Raw genomic sequence first — 11,538 nt, forward strand, 5'->3', positions numbered from 1 at the left:
CAAAGGACTAATAGAGGTGTGACATGTGGGTCAGTCATTGCTGGAGGATGTATTTTGGGGTGAACCTTACAGTCCTTTCTCCACACCTGTGGATTTGCAATCTCTTGTGTCCTTTTTTTACCAGGACTAGACAAATTGGAAAGCTTACTGCCTCCTAAGGAGTGGCAGCAAATAAAACCTTATATTCTATTGAAAAAAAAAATAAAGAATATACTACAATCTATTTTAATGTCTTTGAGAAGAATGAATTAAAATTTTGCAAGTGACCAGGAAGGAATATCTATGAAGAAATTATTACCAAAGAATAAGCTTTACAAACATATAATAGTTTCATTTTTATAAAGATATCATCTCAAGGTATGTTTATATTTTTGAAATGTAACAAGTCTGTCCTTTAGAGGGTAAAACTAAGCTGCTCCGTGGAGGCAAAGATTTTGAAGCTTTGTTTCACATACTTTGGGTATGTTGCCAGGAGGCACCAGTCCTTGGAGAAGGACATTATGCTTGGAAGGGTGGAGCAACAGAGCAAGCAGGAAAAGAAGACTCCAGATAAGGTGGATTGATAGAGCAACTGGGGTATGAAGGTAGATGTGTCAGAGAGAGTGAGACTGGTTCAGGATAGAGCAGGGTTGAGAGCTATTGTGCATAGTATCACTAGGAGTCATAGTCAACTCAACAGCAAATAACAACAGCAATCTGAATGTGGGAGGAAAGTAAAGAAATTTACATATCAGGCTATTAGCTATTAGGTTACCTGCCTGTAAGAAGTCTAAATCCCTTCCCTCCATGTATATGGATTATTTAATTTATGTTAAACATATGCCCCATCCCCATGCTCACACCACACAAGGCAAATGGGAGAGGGATAGAGGGTGCTAGCACTATACCTCATAACTTGTAGGATTATCTGGGAAATATTGCCAAGTGAAGAGAAGCAAACTGAAAACAGTATATAAAGACTTATTCTAATAATCTCAGAGGGGTGAGACTAGAAAGAGTTAAAGTGAACAGAGTGGAGTTAAGAGTCACATTTTAAAAAATATACATAATCTATAGTTTTACATTGAACAGGTTATTATTTTTCATAATTTGGAAAACATCAAAAGAAGAAAATGTAATTGATAAAATGCCATAAGGTAGTGGTTATTAAATCCTTGTTAAAATGAAGAAAAAGAGTTCTTAAAAGACTTGTAAGTATTTAAGGAATAGTGGTCCCAGATATAATTTAAAAATTAATTGGTCAGAAAGGCACATGGAAGGGAGCTCCGGTGGCCTAGGGGCAAGAAGCTTCACTGCAATCTCGAAGATGTGCAGTTCGAATCCACCAGCTGCTCCACTGGAGAAGGAGGGGCAATCCCCTCCTGTGCCAGTCAGATCCAACTCTATGGTACACAACAAGAAAAAAAAGAAAGAAAGAAAAGAAGGGCACATGGACACTTAGGAAAATCTGCTGCAGAAAGTGTTAAAAAGTAACAAGGAACTTTGAGGACTAACTGGACCTGTCCAAGTGATGGTTATTTTCAGTTGCCTATGGTGTATGGATTAAGACAGATTAAGACAGGCTTGGAAACAGGAGTGCATACACTTCCTAAACAACACCCTTCTGGAAACCCTATGAACTTAGAAAAACAACAATAGTTATAGAAAAAGGTTCAGGTCTTTTGTTTGAGGGTCTCTATGAGTTGTGCTCAACTGGACAGCCCTTAACAACAATAAACAACATGATGCATGAAGGAGCTCTGATGGCTTCATGGTAAGGTGCTATACCACCAAAGTCACATGGTCTGAATTCACCAGTTGCTCCACAGGAGATGGATGGGCAATCTCTTCCAGAGTGATTAACTGCTTCTGAAAATCCACTAGAAGATCAGCTATGAGTTGATTTTGACTCGACAGTACATAACAACTATGTAATGTGTGGATGCTGGACAATGAATAAGAGAACTGAGGAAGAAGCAACGTATTAGAATGATGGTGTTGGCAGAGAATATTGAATGTACTGTGATTGCCAGAAGATGAAAAGATTGGTTTTGAAAGAAGTAAAGCCAATATGCTCCTTTTTCTGTCTTGAAAAAGAATGAAAAATGAAAAGGAATAAAGACTCTTTCTCCAATGGATTGAAACAGTGACTGTAACAATGGGCTTTGGCATAGCAATGATTCTGTGAGTACTGCACATTTCTCAGCCACATTTTACTTTTCTGCACATACAGTTGCTGTGAGTTGGTGGCATCAAACAATAACAACTAAAATTGAAACTTAATAAACCACTATATTTATTAAGGGAACTGTGGTGGCTTAATGGTAAGGATGGAATTGCATTACCAGTCCAAAGGCCCACAGTTTTAATCCACCAACTGCTGTACAGAAAGAAGATGATCAGTATCTTCTTGTGCAATTTATTGCCTTTGAAAACATGCTGGAGGGTCAGCTATGCGTCAGTTCTGAATCAATGGTCACAACAACAACAACAATGTCCCATTAGTTAAGTCTTAGCCTAGTTGTTGGGAAACTTCAATTATTTTAGAAAGAAATGATCTGAAACTCCAACATCAGAAAACACTGCCAGAACAATTGTCTCAACAGGGCAGAAGTAGAGGGGAATGTGTAGCAGTCAATATTGTAGATATGGAAGATTAACTCCTGCCCTCTCCTTCCAGATAAAGCCAGTTCCATAGGGGAGTTATCAACCTATGGAGAATTTGGGATTCTTGTCCTCCTCAAAGTAAGAAAATCCAGCAGCTTTATTCAGATGTTTCACTGAGAAGATCCTGGACTCAAAATGGATTTAAAATCTGGCTACAGTTGAATGTGGATGGGTTCAACAATTTGCAGCAGCCCTTGAAAAAATACAGGCTAGAGTTTCCTCCTGGTATAGTCTTCCCCTGGACAACAGTGCTGGTAAAAAATAAATAAATAAATAAATAAAATAAGGCAGTTAGTGGACACCAGGGAAAGAGCAGGTAAAAGATAACACTCTAAAAATAACAAAAAACCCTTCTCACATCTAGTTAAGGGACAGCTGTATAAGGGAGTTAATTTGGGGTCTCAAATCCTGAATGGTCTGAAAGACCTTTATATTTCTTTTAGAATAAACAAAAGATTCATTGTGTCAGTTACTAAGAAGGTTAGATGGGGTAAGTATTATTGGTTTTTCTGCTAGAAACAGTAAAGGGTTAGAATCGACCATAGGGATCTTGGTGGCCCACTTCCACTCCAGTCCATCGCCAGGCTGTCCACACAACCTGTCTGGCTTCACTGCTGTGAAAGGGGGTCCTGGAAGGGGCTGGATACCTGCTCTATGCTACAGGTTGATACATTTCAGTTCTGCATCTTAGTTATATTTGTACTAATTACCTTGTCTAAGTAATGTAGCTTCTCTCAACCTTGGCTTTATCTAATGCAAAAATTTAACACCTAACTTATGGTTGTAAAGTTTGATGGAGATCATTTCTATGAAGGGTCCATCATACAGCTGGCCACATAGTAAATACTTATTTAAGTTAGTGTTCTGATTACTTATCTGAGAAAAGTAAAAAGGAAAGGTGACTAGAACTGCCACATTATTACTTTATTACATTATCATTTCATATATAAGTTAGAAAAATAGATTGGCAGGGCTCCTAGGCCTGATTAAATTATCAAAGATGGAATTAAAGAGTTACTCAAGATACCTGTTGAATAGACTTTGGCAACAAAAGACCTCTTCAGTTGTGTTTCTAGGCCTACTGAAGTTGAAGGAACTCTCAAAAATGTGATGACAGTTGATGTCCACAGAAGTGTCAGACAGCATGCCTGGAAGTGGAACAGAATGCCTTTTATTTTACTAATAATGAAGTCAAGGATCTTACTTACTTACTGTCTCCCGCTAGCTCCACTCATTAGCTCTTCAATAAGCTTGATGACAGTTCCAACTCACAGCTTCCTGTGGCTGTGTTTGCTGCATGTGCATGCTGGAGGCATTGCCCTTGACAGATGCCATAGTGTGAATTCATGGAGACTCAAAGTACCTGCAATGCAGGCCGTCATAAAGCAAGCGATGGTTCCTGCAATCAGAGCTCTTACTGCCCCTGAGGCGATGTCTCGCTTTCTGGAAGGAGCCATGGATGCTGGAAATATGAAAGCAAGTGTGTGAGGCTACTGATAAAGATTCCCTGCCTCTGGGGTTTCAAGTCAACTGAGAAATCCAGGTTCAAAAGCTTAGTGATAAGATTCACATCCAAGTAGGTTTTCACTATAAAGCCTAATGTTCCCTTTCCTCCATAGACAATACCCAAAGGGTAGCTCTAACCCAAAGGGCTGACAGTATATTGAGGACAGATGACGAGGCAGATGGGCTGCAAGAGGGATCTCAGATCTTTGCAACCCATCTAGCACCATCTCCACTGTGATAGACATCACAGGTTTTCCCACTGAAGTTCCACTTGGACTTCAGAAACTTCCTGGAGCCCTTAAGACAGTTATTGGGATTGCAACACAAAGTTAAACCTGTGTGGGATCCCTAGCTTAGGGGAAGCAGATATACATTTGAGGAAATGCTTTCTGAAGTTTATTTGAGCAATTCTTACCTCAACTTAGACTTGAGGTTATTATGGATGCCTATGAGAAAGCTATATTGAAGAGTAGAGATAAAAATAGATTCAAAAGGATATACTATTGCTATAAGACATCTCCTCCCAACCCCCCATGTGAAGTTAAAGAGCAAGATGGAAGTGTGAAGTATGTCACTTCTGTTGAACTCTTCACTTACTTAGTCCGCCGATCACTATTCCTAGGGAACCAATATTGGCAAAGCCACAGAGGGCATATGTAGCAATGGTCTCAGAACGAATCTGTAAGCAAACACAGACACGCATAGATACATAATCTGACCCACCTCAGTAAACCTGACATCCTAATGGGCCTTGTGTTCTGAATACCAGGCTGACATATAAATGTAGCATGCCAATACCCATGGTTTCCAAGATGTTTCCTCTCCCCATGAATTCTGAAGGTGTGTGGAGAGAGGATGTATGCATTCAGCTCTGCAAAGGACTTGGAGTTAGCAGCCACATGTTCCCCTTGTCCCCTCAGTACTTAGAAGTAATCTTTTCACCTAGTCAATGATTTAAAAGTTCTTAACTAAGACCTAGTCACTTGTCATTATGTGCCAAGTATTATACCTGCAGGAGATACTAAATTGGTCCCAGAAAGGAGACAACCAACAAAGGAATTAGCCAGAATGTAACTGCTACAACTCAATAAAAGAAAACAAATACTCATGGAAAATTGATAGGACACTTCACAAAAGATATGCAATGCTATAAAATACACAAAAAGATGCTTGACATCATGAGTCATGAGGGAAACACACATTAAAAGTACAGTAAGATATAACTTCACATCCACTGGAATAATTTCTTTAAGAAGCCTTACCATACCAAAGATGGTGGATCACTGGCAAAGATGTGGATCACCTGAAATTCATATACCTTGTAGGGGAGAACGTAAAATAACACTCCTTCTTTGGACCAGTTGTCAGGGCTATCTTAAGTTAAGGTATATTGCCAGATATGACCCAGAAATCTCACTTCTAGCAATTTACTCAGGAGAAAGCATAACACCTGCCCAGAGACCTGCATATAAATAGTCACAGCAGCATCATTCTTAGCAGCCCCAAACAGGAAATAATCCAAATGTCCACCAAGAGGCAAGATGATAAACTATTCATAAAACAGAATACTGCTCTGAAATATTAAAAAAAAGGGAAAAAAATCACACGAAACAACATGGATGCTCTGGGATTCCATTTACATGAAATTCTAAAACAAACAAAATCTATTTACAATGTATGAAAGCCTAGCATATCATTACTTGCCTGGGACAAAGCTGGAGAAATGTGTTAACTGCAATGGTCCATTAAAACAGTATTTTAGGGGTGATGAAGATGTTTTGGGTGATGTGATGGTTACACAGGTGACACATTCATCAAAACTGAATATACACTTAAATGGGCACTTTTTACTATGTAAATTGTACCTTGGAAATGATATAGTTTAAAAGGAATTACATTAGCAAAATGTGGCTTGTAATTCCTCGCCTCTTTCCATGCACCTCAAATCTGTTACCTCCTCATAGGAATATGAGTATGCATGTATGTATGGACATAGGAAAGGGGCAGTCCTTTCACCGGACAGTTGGAAAGAGGGTAGAGTGTACAGAAGTGTGAGCACAGCTGTTGGCTCCATTTGTACAGGCTAAGGTGCTCAGACCCTTTAATTCCTTCTTAAGTTGACTTGAAGACTCATCACACTGGCAGAGGTACCCACACACCTCAGCAATCATATTATTATTCCCCATTATCTTTACAAATTCAGATTTGATTGAAAGAACAAAGCAGGTAAGATTTTGCTGATCAAAGTTTTCAAAAGCTAACATTCCGACTGAAACAGTCATGGTAACTTTTTAGTTGATTGTAAGGCTCACTTCTTCAGTGTTCTGGGAACCCTTTTGTTGATCTTTTCAATCAGGCTTATAGCAGGCTGGATAATTACTGCAAGCACAGTCCACCATTCTTTGAAAAGCAACCACTTCCCTCTCTTTGTCTCCTGCTCTCTCTAGTGTTTCTCATATTTGTTCATTGGCTTTGAAAGCAGAGAGGTTAATTGTTAGACTATGGGGGGAGAGGGCAGAAGGCTTCAGGTTCCTCTGTGCCATTTCTGAAAATCTTTGAGGAGGGCATGCACAGGATGTGGCCAGGAATGGTTTTAGAACAAGAAGAAAAAGAAGCTGAGATGATGCTTTGTACTAGAAAAAGAATACATCCTCCAGCTTTTCTTGTACAGGAGAGGACTGTGTATTATGCACAAGGACAGACATATTAGCTTTGATTATAAGGGTAAAGCATTGAGAACAATATTCAGCAAATAGATTGGTTAAAAAATTATTACATACTATAAAGTACTGTGCTGTAGGCACTGATATATAACTATATCCAAAGCATGTTTCAAAGAGTAAGGTACATGACTAAGACAATATTCTGCAAAGAGAGGAACTGGGAGCAGAGAAAAGCGAGGTAACCTTCTTTTCTTTCTATGCCTCTTATACTTCTCTATATGACAGCATGTACTACATGTAGAAAAAAAAGTATGTTTATCCTAAGAGAAGAAGGAACAATGGAAGGAGTGTTCCATTCATCCTTCATGCTTTGTATCAAGTTGTGCACTGGTGGATGAGTAATCTTGTTTGGAACTGGGCTTCATTTTTTTATGTTAATAAGGCCACATCATAGGAGAGTGGTTACAAAAAGAGTAGGCACAGATATATACAGAGGAAGGCTACAAATGCCACATAAAGATGGTTTACAAGCACCAAAAGGACAAGGTTTATTGGCAGTCTCAGAAACAGAGAGGCACATAGAACTGACAGCCCAAATTAGAGGCTTCAGTCTCCAGAACTTTCTCTAGAGCTTTCTCTTTTTTAAAGCCACTCACTTGTGGTATTTCTATTACAGTAGCTCAAGTTAAGTAAGACATCATGCTGTTTACATCCTGATTTCTTCCCTAGATAGTTTTTCGATGGTCAGCAATGGGCATAGTTCAATGGGCATCACCAGGGTTTTTGTCTCATGGCCTGAGACTTTACAAACGTGAAACTTTCTCCAAGGGAAAGCCCAACATCTTAGTTGGTAAGAAGAAATTACAGTAACTTTCCCCCTCATTTTGCTGTTGGGAGCTCAGAAATTTGGAGGTACAAAATATTTTCCCCTCATGATTCAACAATGGCAAACACTCCCTGTGTCTTTGAGCTCACACCAAATATTAATCAGCTCTACTTTTCTGTCTCTACCTTCTTAGTAACCTTTTCACAAAACTGCTTAGAATTTCCAGAACTGAAAATTGTTTTTCCTGATTGACAAGAAGAGTTTTCTCTTGCTAACTAGGTATCAGGACTGGAATGCATTTCACTTAATTTAGCCTATTGTTTACTATTATGGATTGAATTGTTTCTCTCTCCAAAATAGATGTTGTACATCCTAACTTTTATTCCTGTTGCTGTAATCTTCACTGGGAATAAGTTTTGTGTTTTGTGGTGTGTTTTGTTTTGTTTACCTTAATAGAACAACAATAGCAAAAGGTATATCTTAAATCAATCTCTTTGAGGTATGAAAGACCAGACTAAGCAATTACAGCAAGCAACCACTAATGAAGAGTAAAATACTTGTCACATGATCACCAATGAATCTAAGCTGAAAAAAGCCAGGGACCTTCCCCTCTACTTCTCAAACATAAGAGCCCTAGAGTCAGTGCCCTGAATGAGGGCTTCATTCAGGCTCAAAGTGAGAAATTAATTTCTTTACATTTAAATCACCAGCATTTGATCATCTTTCAAAAACTGGATGCACAGATTCTGGTACATTCCTACAAATAGAGCATTAACAGCCTCAAAACCTGATGAAGGCACTTTGAGAGAGAATTGACTCCATAGTAGTGGGTTTGTTTGGCTTATGTAAAAGAATTCATTTTGGAAAAGCTACACCTTGGTTCTAGCTACATTAAAATTTAGAAAAGACAAAATTATAAATACAATGAAAAAAAATCAGAGGCTGCCAGGGATTCCAGGGGAGTGGGAGGGGCAAGTAGACGGATCTCAGGGTCAGGAGTGCACATTACTGGGATGGTTGACACAAAATTGTGTGTATTAGTAAAACCCAGAGGGCTGTACCACACCAAGGGTGAATTTGAATGTAAACTGTGGAATTTAGTTAATAATAACAAATCCGGTAAAGGAACTATGTGTACTTTCTATATAACTTTCTTATAAATCTAAAATTGTTCAAAAGAATTAAATGCTATTAGTAAAAAGGAAATGCTGGTGGCTTAGTGGTAAGGAGTTATGCTTCCAACCCAAAAACATGATTCAAGTCTACCATCTGCTCCACAGGAGAAAGATGAGCAATCTCTTCTTGTGAGCTTTATTGCCTGTGAAAACCTGCTAGAAGGTCAGCTATGGGTTGGTTCCAACTCGACATCACACAACAACAACACCTGAAATAGATCACAGTGGTAAGGTTTACACACACACACACACACACACACACACACACACACACACACACACACTCTTAACATAACAAAAAAGTTCAATATAGGAGGAAAGACCTGATGATCTTCTTCCAAAGTCAGGCACTAAGATCATGTAGTTACTGGGTTTCATCTGCCTGTGCCTGGACTGTAGGAGCCAGGAGCCAGCGTGACAGGGTTTCATCTGTCCATGCATGGCACCATATGAGCCAGGAGCCAGTGCAACGACAGTTCACACCAACAATGTGCAGTTTGAAATGCCATGAGATCACGATTTTGTGGTCTCTTTTGTTCTTGGATGAATGAAGGAGCCCTAGTGGTACAGTGGTTAAGCACTTGATTAACAAAATAGTCAGTGGTATGAATCCACTAGTCACTCTGGCAGTCTGCACTATGAACATTACAGCCTTCGAAACCCCCACAGTAGTTTTGTTTGTCCTAAAGTCTGTTAGGAGTTGGAGATGACTCAGTGACAACAGGTTTATTCAGTGCTTTGGGTACGAATATACACAGAAAAATGAAAACTGTTACTCACCGAAATATACTGCTGTTGCCCATTCACAAATTTGGGTCCTGCCTCTTTCCTCAGGTGAATGAATTTTGAAAGGTGTTCATAAGCCACAAATTCATTGAAGAATGTCTTATAACCTATGAGTTTGGCAACCATAAAGCTGTCTTGCCAGTCAACTCCCATCATGAAGGACAAGGGCATGAAGATGTAGGAGCATATCATCTACAAAAACAAACCAATAGTGTTTATAAGCATCCATTTCCATTTCTGCCTCATTCTCAGCTCCAAAGTTGCTCCTACTCTTCTGCGTCCCTTTCAGGCTTGGCTATCCTTTCACAGTGTTTTATTTGTTAAGAGTTAAAGTTGAGGCTGGGTCATTGCATGTAATCTTGAGTGTTCATGGTGAGAGAGGAGAGAATGAATATGTGTTGGGGAAGGAAAGGAGTGGTAAGAGGAAAGAGAGTGAGGAAATGGAGGAAGGGGATATGCAACAACAAAAAACATGTGATTGATGGTTAGCAAAGGATTGTTGCAAATTTATTTTTAGGTTGAGAGAGACAAAAACAAATGGAGGAAAGAAGCATGGAAAAACCATACCTCAAAACTCAGCTGTGGGTAGTCAAGCATGCTTCCAAACCAGGACAAGGCTGAATTGAGAAAAGCCAACAGGGCAAGGAAGGCAATGAGATTCACTGTGATGTTGGCCACCAGGGAAATGGATGAAGATGCACCCTGAGTTGCAGCTTCTAGGAGATTTCTTGACTCACTATCAAAACACAATAATTACAGAATTACCAAGGAGTTTTCTACGAATGGAGACACAGGATAGAAACAATATAGTAAGAGTTTATTCAGAGGAAAAGACAGTTAACTCTCAGGCTTATCCCTGGATTCCAATAAATCATGATGGGGTTGTGTTTGTAGTTGTTGAAAGTGTATGGGTACTGATATATTACTCTTTAATCTGAGGTACAAAAATATGAAGAGTTTTTATTATATAGCTACCAAGAATATTTATAGAACATCTTTTAAAAAAACCCACCCTAGTGTGCTTGAGTTGACTCTGACTCACAGTGACTTGCAGTGTATAAGTGGAGCCCTCGCAAGGTCTGCAATGGCTACTTGTTTCCAGAAGGAGACCAGCAGGCTTTTCTCCTAAGTTATCTCTAGGTGGGCTCAAACCTCCAGTCTTTTAATAGGTATGCATATCCAGGGACCCCTTAAAATATATGAAAACTTTGCTGTGAAGATTAGTCCTACAAGGCAGGCCAGCGTATTTATTATCTCATTTAAGTAGCAGAATGCCCTTTGCCCCAAAGTCCCCCTGTATGCTCTTCCTTAATCCAGTCCCTCCCATCTAATCTCCTCCCCTAAAATGGACCATTTCCTTTCATTATCATTTTTCTGCATGTTTCTATGCAAAAGAATATGTTGGGCAAGATTGCATGTTTACTAACTTTCCAAGTAAAATCAAACTATACACAATAGTTAGGCAACTGAATTTTTCATTATTGTGACATTTCTACCTATGGAGAGGAGCAATGAATTTTAAACCTTGCTAGTTAATGAATGCTATTGTTAAAGAAAGTATCTTTCAATAGCCTAAATCTCTTAGTTTTCTCTGCTTTCTTTCCTATTTCTTTTGAACAGGCAAAGAAAGAAAGCTCAGTGTATCTATACCACAAACTCCTCTTTTCTGAAAATAAACCCCTTACCTCCTTCTGACTCTATTTTATGAGAAACCTCCTAAAATTGTCCTATGGCTTTGCAACCGTTTTGAATAAAAGTTCACAAAATCAGTCCTGTGTGTACAGTTCTTTTTTTGAACAGTCAAGAAAAGATACTGACATTCTGGCATTTACCAAAGTTGTTGTTGTTGTTGTTATGTGCCATCGAGTCGTTTCCGACTCATAGCGACCCTATGCACAACAGCTCTAAACCCTGCTCTATCCTGCGCCAACCGCAC

At 39.1% G+C, this 11,538-nt stretch overlaps 1 protein-coding gene across 1 annotated transcript in view; it reads right to left on the reverse strand.

The window, feature by feature from the left end:
- Nucleotides 1-2,776: 2,776 nt before the first annotated feature.
- SLC28A3 (solute carrier family 28 (concentrative nucleoside transporter), member 3) overlaps nt 2,777-11,538 on the reverse strand; it is a 93,343-nt gene continuing 84,581 nt past the window's right edge. The window contains exons 13-18 of the mRNA XM_006901966.1: nt 10,170-10,338; nt 9,597-9,794; nt 4,750-4,831; nt 4,010-4,108; nt 3,674-3,794; nt 2,777-2,897 (exon numbers count right to left, since the gene is read on the reverse strand). Of these exons, the coding sequence (XP_006902028.1) occupies nt 2,777-2,897; nt 3,674-3,794; nt 4,010-4,108; nt 4,750-4,831; nt 9,597-9,794; nt 10,170-10,338 (790 nt within the window). The remainder of the gene's footprint in view (nt 2,898-3,673; nt 3,795-4,009; nt 4,109-4,749; nt 4,832-9,596; nt 9,795-10,169; nt 10,339-11,538) is intronic.

Source organism: Elephantulus edwardii, unplaced genomic scaffold (genome assembly GCF_000299155.1).
Source record: "Elephantulus edwardii isolate Elephantulus edwardi_28Jun2011 unplaced genomic scaffold, EleEdw1.0 scaffold00353, whole genome shotgun sequence".
Lineage (NCBI taxonomy): Eukaryota > Metazoa > Chordata > Mammalia > Macroscelidea > Macroscelididae > Elephantulus > Elephantulus edwardii.